We start from the raw sequence: 18331 nt of genomic DNA on the forward strand, positions 1-18331 counted from the left end.
GGAAGGGATAAAGGGTTATATCCTCAATTTTCAACAAAAATAACCTTGCAAAGTGTGTGGAATGACAAGTAAAGTGTGACCTTGTATCATTTAGTTCCATCAGACTGCATCATAATATTGACCCATCAGCGGCAGCGTATACATGCACATATTGGCCAGAAACACTGGCTATTGTTCATATTTTGCTTCACAAACACAACACACATTTGTATTTTTGTTGTTTTCACGCTATGTTTTAGCTCTTAAACAACTGTTCAAGGTGACTGGGTACAAATGAGCGTGGTATTCTATGTGAGAGGAGAACTTTGATTTTTATTCACAAATTTGTGTTTGCTGTGAGTGATTCGCATTCAGTAGGAAAGTTGAGTGTAGCCGAAAGGTAGGTCGAGGATTGTATTAGGGATACCATCCTTGTGTGTGTTACAGCAGTTATTTTGTGAGAAAGGATGACAGAGGAGTGAGAGGTTAACAAGTTTATGTTGAGATGAACAATTATGACTTACATAGTGGATATTTCATTTTAACCTTTACTTCAGGTTCATTAAAATTGACCCAAATGATGATGGGATTATTTTCAATCAATGGTTTTCTTATCTCAGGTAGAACAAAATCTTTAAGATGGATTGCATTATGAGCAATTGAGATAAGGCCCCTCCATGACCAGTATATATTGAAATTTCATTTAATGCAAATTGTTATGTAATTTTGTACTAATGTTTTCCTCTTTTTTTCGCCGTGAATTTTTCAGAATACATTCACAAATGCGGAAAGACTTCTGAAGGACGCCGCGCAGCTAGCTCAAACAGGGGAGTGTGAGCCCGACGAGATCGAACCGGTTGCGAGGGCTTTAGAAGCCAAAGTCGGGGACTTTGTTGGCCGAGTTGCACAGCGTCGTCAGTTGCTTGTTATGTCAGTAGCCTTTCATCAGCACAGTAAAGAGGTATGTTTGATGATTGAGTTTGGATGAATGATAAAGGCTACTAAAATTGATTTCTTTGGTAAAAAGCAGATTGGTTTTAACAAAATAGCAGATACATGTACCATTATTAATCAGGGTTCAAATGTGACCCACAAATTTGAATTGTCCTTGACTGGCCAAATAGGCCCAATGTAAATGTGGTATCAGGGAATATTAAGTTAATCTTCGCCATCAATATCACAGTTTCATAATCAATCTTTCTATTCATCCAGATTAATTGTTCTGAACAAATTTTAAATTGTAAAGCATTTGCTAGATACCATACACAGTAATGAGGGATAAAAAAAAGTTAGTAAGGTTTATTATTCATGCAGTTGTGCATACCTCATGCACTTCTATGTTTTGTTCCAACATGCCTTCGTAGTCAGCATTCTTTTCCTGTTGCCATTTTCTTCTGTCAGTGATACATATGAAATTAATTTCCTGTCGTAAAAGGAGTATCTAAGAATTCATTACAGAAGTACATAGGAGGCGCGATAGCTCAGTCGGTAGAGCAGGGGATTCGTATTCCCACTTGGTGTGCTAGTGCCCTTTGGTAAGGCATTAATCCTCAGTACCAGGTCCTTCGGAGGGGACCTTAAGCCGCCGGTCCTCTGGTTGCTTGCTTACAAGCATTCATGCTTTCTTAGCATTCAGGTAAAAAATCATCAATCACCAATGATTGAAATATCATTGGTGTGTAGAATATAATTTCCTTTTCCCCTTTCCATCTTTGATTTCACTTTTACAGCTGAGTATATGGTACAAGGAACTCCAGGAGAGTTTACGTAGCAGTGTTGTCTCAGAGACTGTGGATGGTGCAGAGAAAGATTTAGCAGAATTTGAGCACCAAAGAACAATTACGGTTGATGCCTCGGTCAATACCATTGGAATAGGACAGAATCTCATTGACCAGTTAAGGTAGGGTTATCTTGAGTTTTTACTGACAACTGTTTTCTTAAGTCGTTTAATTCCTTCTAACTGATTGGCTCAGATCGAAGATTTCGCAGAGTTTGAGCACAAGAGTTGATAAGAGCATAACTGTTGATATCTCAGTTTATACCATTGAAATATGAAAGATTAAGGTGAGCTCATCTTGAGTTTTTATTGGCAATTGTTATTAGCGACTGAAATCCTTGCATTCAATTGGCTCAGAGCAAAGATTTAGCAGAATTAGAGCACCCAAGAATGATAACTGTTGATACCTTGGTCAGTACCATTGGTATAGGCATGAACCTAATAGGTCCACTGTATAGGACAGAATCTGTTGATTGGTTGAGGTAAGTTCACCCTCGAATGAGGAATGCATCAAAAGAGCATTTCATGAAATAGTGATGTTCACTGACGACTGTTTTAAGCTACTGATATCTTTGCATCTGATTGGCTGAAAGCAAGTTAATTTGGGAAATCAATGACTATATTCTTTGTGGAACACTCCTGGATTTTTTCTATTTTTTTGCGATAGCATAATACTGATGGAGTCTGGTCAAAAGCAGACTAGTTTAGGGAACATGAATCCAGGGACTTAGCATTACGTTTGTTGGGAAAAGCTTGTATGTTCATACTTTGATATGCTTTAAGAACTTTTCTTTATTGACTCCACACTACCTTAAAATAAGCAAAATTTACCACCTTTCATGACGTCCTTAGCTTCCTAAAGAACAAGTTTTCTTCAGTTTTTTTTTAAAGAAATAACAAAGCCTTCCCCTTGTACTGTTGTAAATCCCTTAGACCAAAAGGAAGATTGGTAAGAAAGTATTGAATATGAATGGAAGAATCAAAATCATTGAAAGAAAATGGAAATTGTTTTGTTGCAATTCTTGACAAAGTGTACTTGATTGTACATGCCAAATTGAACTTTCACAATGCAATAAATCAAAGCAATAGCAAATTTCATTATGATGGATGAATGCATGGAATTCTTATTGTATTGCTACATACACTATTAAACTATCAAACTATTTTTCTAAATCATGATTGACATTCATGGGTCATTTGAAATCCATATGGGACCGCCAGAGTGGTCAAACTCGCTTTGATATATGATGTCATAATTGACAGTTAAATTGCACATATTATAAATGGGTATGTAGTCTTGGATGCAGGTGAATTTTATTTTCCTTTTCTTTGCTTCATTGATTTAGATTCAATTTACATTCAGTTGATTGCTGCTACAATCAAAGCATTCAGATGAAATAAAGGGTTTGCAATGAAATAGAATGGATAATGATTATAGAGATTAATGCAAAACAAAACTCAACTGAATAGAGGTGACCAAATTGGAACACAAAAAAGATAATTATCACCCCGCCCCCCCAAAAAAAAAACTCTTCTACATGTAGCACAGAGAAGAGAGGAGAAGAAATTATAAATTGTAAGCCTATAGGGAAATTCAGCAATGATGAGAATTGAAGCTGAAAAATAAGGAGAAACTGACTTGATTATTAAAAAATGACAAATTTGTGATTTAGTACAGATAATGCAGTCTTGAGCTGCAGAAGTTCACCTATATTTTAACTTATTAGGCAAGGTTCTTGTAAGTTTACTCAACTGGTGCATTAGGCAGTATGCTTAAATGTTCAGAAAATGTATTGTCTGTGCATTCTGTCCTTGACTGCCTTGAGTAATCATTGCAGATTACAATAAATGATTCATCAGCTTTTGTGTCTTAAAGCTGAACATCATTTCACGTTCACAGAATTTCTTCATATTGTGTTACTGCTGACTGTAAATTGAACAAACTACCTTATTATTAACAGTTAGTGATGCAACATTTTTGTCATTGCAAGCTTTAAGTCCCATCATCAGGGAATTGACTAATCCTTCATAAGATTATGTTTACATGTTGATGCAGTGTTACCCATGAAAGCCTACATGGACACTATTTCATGCTTGGTGTAACACCAAGTCATGATCTATTTACTGTGTATATTTACATGCGGACTACTCGCCAAGGATAACAATCCTGTACTAAACTCTGAACAGTGTGATGTGCTGCCTACAGAATACGTCATGTCCTAATCTATGGTAGCACCTTGTACAAGAACAGATGTTTATGTACCTGCCTGATCACAAAAAATAAAGTTTGTAGATTAAATGTTCATACTACATAATTTCCTTTACCCTTTCAACCCATTTGAACCCCCATTTGGAAATAGACATAGTTGTGAGCCAGCAACAAGCCTCATGCATTTATTTATGAAGGATACCATTCTTCTTGCCTTTTCTATCTTAAGCTCTTCACGCTGCAAAAATCCCGAATTTTTATGAAGTGAAAAGTGGGCTTTTGTACTAACTTGTAGTTATGTCGACCCATGTATTTCCTTTGGGGATGTTACCAAGTGATGCTGATATTTTCTGATATGACAAAATAGATATGAAAGCCCCTAATGTACCAGTGTCAATGTATAAGAGCTACACCACATCCCATTTATTCTCAATATAGCTTTAAGAGGGGTATATGTTTTTTTTCTAACCACAGTAGCTTTTAGGAACTCCTCTGTGTGCAGATGCAAACCATTATTGAATACTTTGAAGAAGACAGAGTATAGTTTATTATCTTTATCCCTAAAAGCCATGATGAGTCCATACACTTTGTTTACATTGGTCTGTAATGGGTGATATGTGAAGTTTATGGGTGTCTGCGGACATGGAGATTTATTACTCTGATCAAAGCCATCAAAGAATTTGCCCCTCTTCTTTTATGAAACTTTCTGGAATTTAGTGGTTTCTTATACATGTAGATGAAGCTCCATGTTTTGTGAGATTTTAGCCTGGAGATGAGTCCCCCCCCTCCTTAGAAATGGAATGGGAAGGCTTTCTTAGCCTCTATACATAAAATGGCACCTAATGGCAATTATGTAGGCCTATAGAATGAATGGGGAATGGGGGGGGGGGGGGAGGTAGTCGTGACCCCCTTGACATTTTTTAAATATTAGCATTACACATGTAAATGAAAAATAAAGTAAATAGGACCTAGATCTGTATTTCTAAACCGACATATAGGCCTACATTTATATACAGAAAGTGTTATATGTAATTTCTCATTTGTTGGATCATCACTCTCCATGGGTCAAGGTAATTGTAGCCCCTGTTGATTATATGAAGGCCTATGTGGTTTTATTAATCCCTTTAAAGTGATCGTGAAGTTAGCATGAATGTGTCCACCAACAACATTTTGCTGACCAAACCATTCAGATTCTGATAAAAATCCAAATTATGTCCTAAGTCATTCTTTATGCACGTCTTAGCAACAACAAAGTCTAATAGTCATTGAACCAATAATTCATAGGCTGATATAATATTTCAATATACATAACTACAAAAATTATAGGCCTATGCATTAGCATATACAAGATCATTAAATGTAGGCCTCCCTGTTCACCATTCAATGTTTATACATCTGGGACCCAAATTACCTCAAGCAATATATAATATTAGGTATGTTTTTTTTTTTTACTTTGTTTTAGCTTTAAAGCTTGGGCAAACAGGCCATAATTTGGCAGTCTATTCCTGTTTCTGAGAACTGTAAAGAGGAATTATGTCTGCAAGGTCAGGCATATATCTATCAATGATCACTTGTTGGGCCACTTAAAGGGGAAGTTCACCCTGACATAAAGTTTATTGTAAAATAGCAAAAAAAATAATAAAAAATATTGCCGAAGGTTTTGAGAAAAATTCATCAAATAATTAAAAAGTTATTAGAATTTCAATTATTTGATTTGTGACATCATATACGAGCAGTGCGAGCAGCAGTCCTACATAGCGAATGGTAAAAAATCAATGAAATGTCATTTTCTCAGAAAATTGAAAATGGTTTTCACTCTACCTTTTGTATATCAATAGACAAATCATTTCACACCCGATCATGAATTGAAAACAAAATTAAGTCATCAGGAACCATACAAAATTTGAAATTCATGCATTTTATATTACATAACACATGGGGTAGCTGCTCGTTTGTGACGTCACAAATCCAAAACTTTGAACTCTAATAACTTTCTTACTCTTTAATGGATTTTCCTCAAACGTTCACCAATATTTTTTTACTATTTTTTCTGCTATTTTTACAACAAAGTTTTCTTCAGGATGAACTTCCCCTTTAAGGCCTTCCGCCTTCTTGTAGAGGTTTCCCCAAATATCTTCCCATCTGTACAAGAAATATGAAGAAAATATCAGGGTCTATGATCATTGTTGGGTGAAAGTTCTACATTTTTTTTGTGAGTGCATAGCCAGTGTACTTTCGCTTTCTTCATTCAATAATATTTACAATGAATTATGCCCAAGTTTGGATTGAGGTATTATTCGAAAGTAATCCATGAAATTCTAGAAATTCATCAAAAACCTTTCACGATCCGATTCAGAAAATTCTTGCGATTCCAGTTAGGAAAGCAGAATAATCAACACCATGTTATGCTCGCAGCATGGGAGTTTACACATCACAATCAGACCTGTTTATCTTGGCTATGCTGAACAGTTTACACAGTTGCAGCCCCCTATTCAAAATGCCCTGTAATAACCTACCAAGGACAATGTTCAACTTCTTTGTGTATGTGTGGGACTGAAGAAAGGGGAAAAAGAACTCACCAGGGAACTGGTTTATGTATGGTTCAAAAGAAGCACATAGACCTTGATGGCCAGCTTTGTGGGACCAGAGGAAACTAAAGATTGTTACCAAAAGACCTTAAGGATATTGGGTAATAGGATTCCCCCACTTCTTTCTCAAAACCGGCTTTGTCGTTCAGAGAAGAAGTACATCACATTATTGTACATTTTTTTCAGTTTAATGTTTTACTTCAGGACAAATTTTTATTTTCCACCTGATGTTGATGAAAGAAGCGGGGAAATGATATCTGTTTGTCGACAAAAACATTGAGAAAACAAGACCCTAAAGATAAATACCTGTAGTGGTAATGAGTTCTAACAGAATCCAGTAAAATCACCACCCAAGTGTTCATATGTATAAATAAAATATATGTGCCAAATGGCTCTGGACGAAGGTGCATTATGAAAAAATGAAAAATGAAAATCCATAATTTATTGTTCGAAATAGACATGAAATGAAATACTCAGAAAATTTTCTGCCCAATTGATCGTGGGCCCGGCAGCAACTGTGCAGCGCCAGATCGACGAGTTCTATCCCTGTAATCGTTGAACGCCAAACAGGGTAGCAGCAACTCCCATCTTTTAACGACTTTTGGTCTGATGCGGCCAGTGTTTGAACCCCCCGACTTCCGGTTGTGAGACGGACTCTCTACCAACTGAGCCAACACACCAGGCAAGAAATTAGCAAAGAAACATATAAGCACGGAATGGCATCATATGTCAGGTAGTTTTTCAAGCAATATGAATACACTGTCTCAAATGTGATTTTCTGTGTTAGTGATCATCAGAATTATCAGTTTTGAGCTAAGATTTCATGATTTTACAAAGATAAGTTTACATTAATGTACCAGATCTAGATATATGAAAATATAGTTACAATTAACCTTGATTTATTAAGACTTTCTCATGAAATAGCTATTTGCTGCAACTGCTTTCTTTTACCTTTAATAACGAAATAAAAGCAGATTTACAGGGTTGATTTTCTAGGCCCTTCTTGATTGAGAGGTAGATATTTAGATATTTAATTAGATGATAATGTCTTTTCCTGAGGAGATGTATGATGATAGTACCATTATTAGCTCAGCAGATGCAATATCAAATGTACAGGATGTAATTGCCCACTGTGAAATTGATTTTTCTCTCTGAACGTCAAATATAATTCCTGAATTCTGGTCTCCATCTCATGACATCAACACTTGACCCAATTTTACATCAGAATCTCAGATTTCTTAAAGCTGAATTTCCCAATATTTCCATCCAGATTTCTCAAGATTATTTAGGGGACTAAAGCATGCATCATTAGTTTCATTAAGTCATTGGATTATTATCGATGTGAGCCTTGCAGTACATGTAACTGGAAAACTCTTTTCCAATCTGTAAAATTTGCAGATTGAACTGCTTCTTCTTTGACTTGTGTACAGACTCTGAGTTTTTTCCCCTTCTTTCGTTCACAAAGTTGCATGAAGATAGAACTGTGATGGTGGTTTTGAGTTTAAAATATAAAAAAATGGTCTAGGTCTGCACTTTGGATTGTGAGGGTAAACCTCCCTTCAGTCAATGTAAATGCCATGATACCCATTCCCAAAATGCATGTTGATCTTCATGTATCAAGAATGCTTTAGAAATTAATGTGGAGATATTTTGAATTTCAAAATGCTGAAACTTTTCTGATGGCAGCTAACTGTTTGATGAAGATAGCCCTAAGGCAGCTCATCTCCGATAACACCATCAATGAGTGCATGCAATTAACATTTACAAGATTGTTTATCCACCCGCTAACATCCTCAGGAGGTTTTATTTTCATTCAGACTGTCATTCTCATTAACATTCATCGCTGTGGAGCTTTAAAGAGACTGTAGACATTTCCTATTCAGTTTTGAATCAACACTTGTAGTCTTAATCCTTAATTTGTGACATGGGTCTTTCTACATTTGCCCACATGTGTAAGTTTATGTTAGCAATTTTCATCAGAATTTCAGCATTACTCAGTTTTCAGCTTTAGTTTTCCTTATTGAATTTCTTAAACTATGTTGTAATTACTGTTGGGCAATTCCACAGGTTGGTGGACATGAGCTTAGAAATTCAAATTCAATAATTTCTTGAATTTTTTATACTTTAAGTCCTTCATACATGATAGTTTCAGGAACAAGAAATAAAAAGTTTATTTTCATATGTATACTGTGGAAAAAAATGGTCAAAAGTTGTGTCTTCCATTCTTTACCAAAATACAAGAAAAATAGTGAAAAATGAAATATGCCTTATTACCATTTTGTTATTGCAACAACATACCACCTTATATATTTCTGAAGTTTAGAAGAGTCAAATTAAAATACACAACAGCTTTTCAAGTGAATTTGTAGTACTCATTCAAAAATGAATATTGCAACCTGCTCAGGTGATGTAACGTGAGTAACCAAAAAAACTGACTTTGTTTTCTGAGAGAAAAATTCTTCACAGTTAATTGGTGGGATTTTAAATTCTCTTCCTTCAAACAATCTTTGACACAGTGATGACTATCAAAATCATTAAAAAGTAAATTTTTTATATAAAAATGATGAAGAAAAACTGTAACATGAGTAACTTTGTAACGTGAGTAACCATCATGTAATGTGAGTAACCAGTAAAAATTATTCAGTTAGGTAACATTTTCTGTGGGATGTCAAGTTTTAAGTCTCATGGTGAGTTGTGAAGTTATTTTTGATTAATTAAAAGCAAAATGAGGGTACACCTCTTTGATGTGACTCTTTGTTCATCAAAATATCAGTGGTCATACAATCACACAAAAAAATTGAATATTAGTAGAAGTATTCACAATGCGAGAGTGCTTAAAGTAGAAATATATTGAAAATCGTAAAACTGGAGAATCATATATTACAATAAAGGAGAAAATAAGGAGAACACGATGGTGTACATCATTTATCATGGAGACGGATGAAACTCAGTTAATTGATAGTTTAAAGTTCTCTCTCTGAATGCTTCAAACACGCAGAATTACGTCCGCGAAATTGGGGATTTTTTTATGACGTCACTGTCTGTACGAGAGGCGTGATTGGCTCTCCCACGTGAAGCTCCACTTGCATGCAAAACCTGTTGCAAGGGTACATTTTCTCCACATTGTCACTGAATACTTCGATCCCGAAATGATCGAAAGAAAACCCAGAATTTTATCTAGATTTGGATTTTCAAATTGATGATTTTGAGATGAAGAGAATGATGATGAAGTGAAACAACACAGTGACGTAGTTGGAGGTAAATTGGGGGAATTACGCCGATGATGATGAAAATTCAACTTGCAACACAATCACAAGTAAAGTCATGTACATACCGATTCGCTACCAATTCATGCTGCTGGAAGTGCTAGCTACACCGCGCGGGCCAAATTGAATTCATGCTGAACATGAATAACCACATCCAGACAGTCTATCATAAGAAGGAAAATGATATAACTGTACTTACAAACATGTGAATAATCCGAACCTGAAGGCAAATCAACTCAACGAATAGTACCAGACGATATGGCATATGCACTGACGATAAACTTCATGTGGCTGGATAGATTGTCACTCGTTCTGTTAGATGTAACTTTTATCTCATTAATTTGACAAAATTACGAAACTCGGGGAATTATTATTCTATATAAAAATATAGTAACATCTCTTATCATTTTTTGAATTATGATAAAACCTGTTTTGAAGGAAAACGTTGAGGTAAATTAAAATTAGATGTAAAAGATCATCCCATCATGCGTAGCATTATGTGATCGTAAACAAACCATCACAACAACACAAGCCGTATTGTTTGCTCGCCTTGGCTGAGACTGAGAGAATAGATCTATGCACGTGTTGCACAGCTCTCAATCAGCAAGGAAGGAATACGTGCATGTTTGCGATGGTTTGTTTGCAATGACATACAAGCTACGCATGTGGGGGGGGGGTTAAAAGTAATTTTAGTTTATCTCAACGTTTTCCTTCAAAAGAGGTTTTATCGTAATACAAAAAATAATAAGAGATGTTACTATATTTTTTATATATAAATAATTCCCCGAGTTTCGTAATTTTGTCAAATTAATGAGTTACAAATTACATCTAACAGAACGAGTGACAATCTATCCCAGCCACATGAAGTTTATCGTCGGTGCATATCGTCTGCTGCTATTCGTTGAGTTGCTTCCAGGTTAATTCGGATTATTCACTTGTTTGTAAGTACAGTTATATCATTATTTTCCTTCTTATGATAGACTCTCTCTGGATGTGGTTATTCATTTTCATGGATTTAATTTGGCCCGCGCGGTGTACGTATAGCTACCACTTGTAGCAGCAGCTGCATGAGTTGGTAGCGAATCGGCATGTACATGACTTTACTTGTGATCGTCAGGCAAGTTGAATTTTCATCATAATCATCGGCATTGTTCCCCCATTATTTACCTCCAACTACCTCACTGTGTTGTTCACTTCATCATCATTCTCTTCATCTTTAAAATCATCAATTTGAAAATCCAAATCTAGATAAAATTCTGGGTTTTCTTTCATTTCGTGATAGAAGTATTCAGTGACAGTGTGGAGAAAACGTACCCACGCAACAGGTTTTGCATGCAAGTGGAGCTTCACGTGGGAGAGCCAATCACGCCTCTCGTACAGACAGTGACGTCATCAAATTCCAGTCAATTCAGAGACCGATGCGAGGCATATTTCGGAGGGGCATTTTAGCGTTTTTTAATCGGCGATTTTCACCTTTTTGTATTATTTTCGGTATTTTTGAATGACCCACTGATGATCCCCACATCATTACCTTTCCATTGATATATAATAAGACCACATTCATAATCAATATATTTCTCCTTTAAATAGTAAGAGTTGGTTTCGATTAACCAAACTTTAAAGAGTGTTCGAACAACACATTGAATGCCCTTACCTGTAACCCTATCTAGGCCAGGGTATTTTGGGAGTTGATATGGCCCGGGGGGGGGGGGCCTCCCAAGCCCCCTTGAGATCTCGGCCATTGGCGGCATGATCACGCCGAAAATTTGCGCGCAGGTTGTCTTGGACATAATCTACAATTTATTTCATGCAAATTGGTATTAAGCGATTATGCTAATTTATGCATAATTAGTAAGCAAAATCATACTTTTCCCTCCTACTCCCTAATAAAGCTCCAATTGTTCCAATTTTTGGTATAAAGTCTCTTTTTTATGTTCCTAGCAATGAATTTTACACACATTTTTGAATTTTTAATTACATGTGTGTTGTTAACTATACATGGACAAAATGTAATGTGAGTAACCGTAACGTGAGTAACCATATTATCTGCACCCCAGGTAAAAACCATGTGTTCTTTATTTTTTTAATCATATACAAAGTTTGTCTCCCTAATATACTTCTTAGATATGGATATAATCAACTTTCATAAAAGCCTTGTATGAGGAGACTTTTCACTTATGTCGACTTTTCATTTTATGCATGTCCAAATCATGTAACGTGAGTAACCGACACATTCCAAAGATTTGCCAGGAGCATAATAAAATTTCCCAAGTTTTGTTTTTTTACAAAGGATAGTCAGACTGTGTACTTAGTTGTGATAAGATGTTTAGTTCCTATCAATAATAATGGAGTTACAGCTCCAAATATGAGTCAAGGTGTCTCCAAATGTAACGTGAGTAACCGTGGAATAGCCCTGTTATGATACAGGAAAATTTAGAAAACCTTAACCCCCCCTAAAAAAATTGCTTTGACCCTGTGCATTTGGCTTTTAGAATGTCATGCACAATGAAAAAATGAGGTAGGGGTCAAGCCTCTTGATGAGCACTGTACTCCATCCATCTTTGATAAAATTCTTATTCAAATTAGTCTCACTTCAAAAACAAATGATTCAGTATTGTTTCTTCATGAGCTCTTATAAACTTTATTGAGTGTCATGTCCATTCTGAGAGAATACACCTCGTAAAATTTGATATACCCAAGAAATATTCAAGACTAGTGTGTGATTTTAAGATAAATATCTTGAAGAGCTTCAAAATGCATTTATGGATTTGGAGGAATATTTTATTTAAGCCCTTGAGACCAGTTTAGATAGGGAATGAGTATTTACAGTTGTGTACACATATTTGATGTCGATGAGAACCGTGAAAGGGGGATCTATTGTAATATTCAGTTAGCTTTAAAAAACGAAACAAAACTGAGAGAAATGTGTCATTGTAAGTTTGGAGGAAAGGGAGCTACTGATCAGAATATATTAGAGTTGCAATTGAGATTACCACTCTTCTTTAATTACAATGTATGTTTCCTTCCTCTTTGATCGCAAAGAGAAATTCTGAAACTGACACTGGTCCATTCTTCCTATTTATCTGCTTTCACACCAACAAAAATATCCATAATATAAAAATTGGGACATTTTGTATGTTAAATTTTGGAATTCATCATCTGTTTAAGGGTCTACATTCTGTTAAACATGTATTTGGCTCTCAATCACTGGCGGATCCAGGTGGGGGGGGGGGGCTTAGCCGACCCGTGCCCTCCCCCCTTTGAGAAGCAAAATTGAAATTTGTAAACGGTTCTACGCATGTCCTCATGGATATATGCAATAAGCAAGCTGATGATATCATATCCCTACTTTCTTGTTTTGTCTTTTTATGTGAAATTATATTTATTCTTACTTTGTCCACCAAGGCACCATGTATAAAAGGATTGACAACTGATTTAATGTAAAGATATTCATTGCTGCAACTTATTTTGGTATAAGGAAGACATATCATATACTCACATGTACGGAAACATAAAATAAGTATTATTTGATATAATATAAGAAAAAAAGTGGGGATATGACATAATCGGCCACCGTAATAAATATTCAAGATCACATGCATATAACTTGACAAAAAAATTACTTGACTTTTAGTTTTCATAATTTTTTTTAATGAAATATTCAGTCTTTTGATCAAACCAGATTCCAAATGTCCAATACATGAATATTTATGAAATGCCTATACTACTTTCTTTATGGGAAGGAAAAAATACCTTTTAATACATTAGAAGCAAGAAAATTCACCCTCAGATCACTGAAGGAATAAAAATGCTTCAGATTTTACACTCCCTCTTGGGTGAAATACACCTTTAAATATGTAGTGCTTGCTAGCCAATCACTTGAAGAATTCAATTAGTGTTGATTTTTTGTGACGGCCAAGCTCACAGAAAGAGCATCCTCATCCCTGTTGATATATTCTCTGGAGGGTAATACCCGTTCGATCCGACATTCTAATTTACATGGTCGCTATCGGCTGAAACTAGCCAGGACATGGGGGAGACCCACCGGTCAATTTCATTAGCAAGTTTCTCCTCTCCCCGTGTCGGGTTAGGATTAATACAGCCACCTTCGGTTTCAGTCGGCAAGCGTATACGTTTTCATGAATTAGAGAAAAGATTTGGAGGGTATGTTTCCACAGGCCTGTCTGTAAGAAGAGCTTCACTCAACATGCATGTACTTACAATTTGTGTTCTAGAGGTTAATGAACTAAAAAGATGTCAGTGTGAATTGTCCTTTTGCTAAGATTTTTGACCGGATTTGTTTTCATCATCTGAAAAATCAATTGTAGTCAGGTATAGTAAGAGGTTATTTTTATTGTAGATGTAACATATATTTCTGAAATTAATGCAAAAAAATAAGTATTTTATAAGATCATAAGAATTTTGTAGGGATTTCTCCAAGATTGTGAGGATATTAAAGGGGAAGTCCACCCTGATGAAAAGTTTATTTAAAAAAAAGTAGAAAAAATAAAAATTATTGGTGAAGGTTTGAGGAAAATCCATTAACTATTAGGAAAGATATTACAATTTGAATTTTTTAATTTGTGACGTCATAAACTTGCAGCTACCCCATATCATGCAACATAAAATGCATGAATTTCATTTTTTAATGATTTGTGATGACTTATTTTTCATTTGCTTTTTAGGATCGAGTGCATGTAATTTTCTTAGAAATTTATATATCACTGATTTTTATGATACGATATGTAGGAAAGTTGCTCACATATGATGTCACGAATCAAATAATTAAAATTCCAATAACTCTTTTATTCTTTGATGGATTTTTCTCAAACCTTCACCAATATCTTTTCCCTGCTCTTTTCACAATAAAATTTTTGCCAGGGTGAACTGCCCCTTCAAATTACGGTGTGACTGCAAATCTCAAGAAATTTAAGTGTAAAAAGCATTGACATTTCATTTACATATGAATATAAGTGTCTTTTTGCTGGCTGATACTATAAGATCAATCTTGATCTGGTTTAAGTAGATGGTGAATCTGATCAAATATCAGATGCGGATCGTTTCACAAAGATTTTAGTGTGACTTAGAGTCAAACTTAAGTTTTAGTAGCATGCTGTGTATCATTGCATTGGTGTGAACATGCGCACGGGATGCTCACTAGTACAGTATATCTATCAATCGGTGCCTGCCGCACAGAAACGTAGCGTAACAGAGCGCTTACGGTAAGCCCATTCACATCTTTTGAATTGCCGGTTGCAACAGGGCCTCTGTTAGCGCTAACAACATTTCTTTGCGGTCAGTACAGATTATGCGTTCAATAACGTATGTGCAGTAGCGGACCGTGACCCGGAGGAGACAAAGCATTGGGGGGGGGGCACTGCATTGTTTGTGAACAATGCCGTGCCCCCCCATGCTTTGTCTCCTCGGGGTCACGGTCCGCCACTGTATGTGTTTTGGTGTTTAACCAGGACCCTAATACCGTGTTTACACAGTGACACGGCTCGGGGGTTCGACACGCGAGCCGTGCTCAACACGGCAATTTTATGCTGTGTCAACGCGATCAGTGTCGAACACGGCTTTTTTGATCCGCCAAAATCGTAGGTTTCAACCCGCGAGCCGAGTCAGACTCGGCAATTTTTTCGTGTGTAAACAGAAAGCCGTGTCGAACTCTCTTGACCAGGTCACTGCGCGCGCTTTCACTTTTGGCATTGTTGTTGTTCGCACGGACAAGATTCGATCGGCGGTGAATTTCCCGCGTTTAATTTGCGACGTCATAATTCTTATTCTGTTCGAGATCCGCGAGCCGTGTTGAACTCGCCTTTTTATATGTACGTATAAACGCGATCTCTGATCCCTTCTTCGCAGTGTTCAACCCGGCTCGCGGATTCAACACCCGAGCCGAGTCAATGTGTAAACACGGTATAAGTCACACTTAATTCCTTGTGAATCACCTCCCTGGTAATTTGAGGTTTTGAATAGTTCTTATGATTTACTAGTATATTTGTGATCAGGTGGGTGTTAAAGCAGTTTATGTCGAAGATGACCACTACCTTTTTGGTACCTCAGTGAAGTGTTTCCTGTCATTTTGACTTCATCTGCCATTTAGAAAATGGAACGTATGAAAAATGGATGCTGACAGAGGGTGTCGGTATTCAAGTAACAAAAATGAATAAAAAAATTTGTACTGGGAGAATATTAGGAGAGAATGTAATACTACTGTCTGCTCATTTGAGTATGTTTTGTTTTTTATGTTTAATATCATACATTTCTTGCCTGTGAAATCTTAAAATTGCAAACAGAACCTTCAATGATTGTTGTTTAAATTATTTTGAATTTTATTTGACTGCTAGCTTTATTGCATTAAATCATTACTCAACATAGCTCAATAAAAAAAAACATTCAACAACTACAGTCTGACCTCTCTTATCCGGCCTCCCCTTATCCGGATCTCTCTATTATCCGGACGCACACTTGCCGAGATTTTTTATTCAATCTAGTACGTGAGGAAATGAGATTTCAAATTCAATCTAAACTCAATCCTATACGTAATCTCACTTTGATTACATATATTTCCCAATATAGTCAACCTACAAAAAATTATTTTCATGAAATCATCTCACCCAAATCACCAAAAGAACTTAGGCATGATTATTTCCAGTAAATCAGGGTGCAGCGCAAACATTTCATCACGATTCTCTTTTTGCTTCGTGGGGAAAAACAACACATGTCTCTGATCCCTAGCTAACGTTAGGCCTCAATACGGACAGCGCCATCTATCATGTTTGAGCCTACAGTCAGTGTAACAATGGCTGACATCGCGAAGCTGCGATACCCGCCGCGATGATCTAATTGTAAAACTTGGTTTCATCGAGTCATTCTCTTTCTTTCGAGGTATGCTCGATGTATACCTCAGTCATTTTAGCAGGTAAATTATCCAAGAGTTTTGGCCATCGATCGATTTCATTTCCGTAAAAACACTGCCTGTAATTTGCAATGATACTGCAGTGAATACTGTCTGTACGCCCACTACAATAGTTTAGCTACCGCTGCTGGCCTGGGGAGGCAACCGGCAGCGCAGCTGCGTGTATTTGATATTGGGTCTCCCAGATCCGGATAAATCCCTTATCCGGATTGGTGCTGGTCCCAACGTGTCCGGATAAGAGAGGTCGGACTGTAAGTCACATCCTTTAATTGCTGATATTTGGCCGCAGTGATGTTGTTATTCAGTTTAGCAGTCTTCTGTTTGGGATAATATTTCCCAATGTTTTCATATTATCATCACTAATTAAATTAACCAATGTCAGCGGTTGTGGTAATGTTGAAGATGAAGAGCAGACAACCACAAGTTGCTTTATTTCCTTCATCCTTCCAATTTCAATTATGAGACCAAAACTAGTACGAAACAGAGATTGAGGAGAATCTGTGTGAAGAAAAAAAGGGATTAATAGAATAGAAATAGAGGAAGAGAGAGGGAAAGATGAAGAGCAAAATAAAGTGATAGACATAAAAAGCAAGGGAGAGAGAGTGAGAGAGGAAATAAAGAGAAAGAAAGAAAGATAGAAGGAATAAAAGAGAGAGAAAAAAAGAGTGTGGAATGATAAATTGATCAAATTGTAAGGACACTTTACCAATGTGCCAGCAAAGCTTTAATACATAGCGCCATCTGTTGATGTAAATCAAGTTAGTTTCAGTGATATTTCAAATTTGTTGGATTGCTTTTTTCTTTGTAAGAGATTTTAATGGATTGGGAATGAAGCCCTGTGACAAACATAACATTATTTCCAATGGGATAGAAATGACTATCTTGGGGGAAAATTCTTCACATTCTTACATAAAATATAAAATAAAGCTCTTTATTCAAAACGAAATATTTGTAATCTGTATCCCTATGTCACAAGAATCAGTAAATAAGATTCTTTCCTATTTCTTTTATTTTCTTTCATCAGGCAAATCGAGATGGATACAAAAAAGGCCAACTACAGTGATACCTGCCATCACATTGATGGGTTACTAAGCAACTTAGAGGATGGGAGGAGTAAACTAGATGACTTATGGGCTACAAGAAGGCTTAAACTAGAACTGTGTTTGCAGCTCAGGCATTTTGAAAGAGATGCATTAGAGGTAATTTGGAAAGATTTAAAGGGGAAGTACTGTTATGATAAAAAAAATCACGTAATAAGAACCCACAAAAAGTTTGCCTTTCCAAATGCCTTAGTTTCATAATGGCTTTCTTCATAAAGTGCATGAACAAGAATATAATACGTGTCTAATAGATATAGACATTAGCAAATTTAGTAAATATTTCTATTATAGATTATACAACCTTACAGCATACTACTACATTTATTAAATGAATTATCAGCAACCTTCAATATAATTTGTCTTTAAGATTTGAGATTGATTTTTTTTTAAGTAAATAGAAGTCCAATGATATATTTTTAAGGGAAATAATAAAGCAACAAAACTTTTAAAGATGTTGAAATGCAGTTAGCAAATAACATATTTATATTAG

The 18331-nt window shown here is 36.0% G+C and overlaps 1 protein-coding gene across 1 annotated transcript in view; it reads left to right on the forward strand.

Moving 5' to 3' along the window:
* Nucleotides 1-724: 724 nt before the first annotated feature.
* The window catches only part of LOC121424342 (kalirin-like), a 52774-nt gene continuing 35167 nt past the window's right edge, over nt 725-18331 (forward strand). Inside the window, exons 1-3 of the mRNA XM_041619995.1 lie at nt 725-940; nt 1710-1879; nt 17766-17940. Of these exons, the coding sequence (XP_041475929.1) occupies nt 908-940; nt 1710-1879; nt 17766-17940 (378 nt within the window). The 5' untranslated portion in view covers nt 725-907. The remainder of the gene's footprint in view (nt 941-1709; nt 1880-17765; nt 17941-18331) is intronic.

Source organism: Lytechinus variegatus, chromosome 1, assembly GCF_018143015.1.
Source record: "Lytechinus variegatus isolate NC3 chromosome 1, Lvar_3.0, whole genome shotgun sequence".
Taxonomy (NCBI): Eukaryota; Metazoa; Echinodermata; class Echinoidea; order Temnopleuroida; family Toxopneustidae; genus Lytechinus; species Lytechinus variegatus.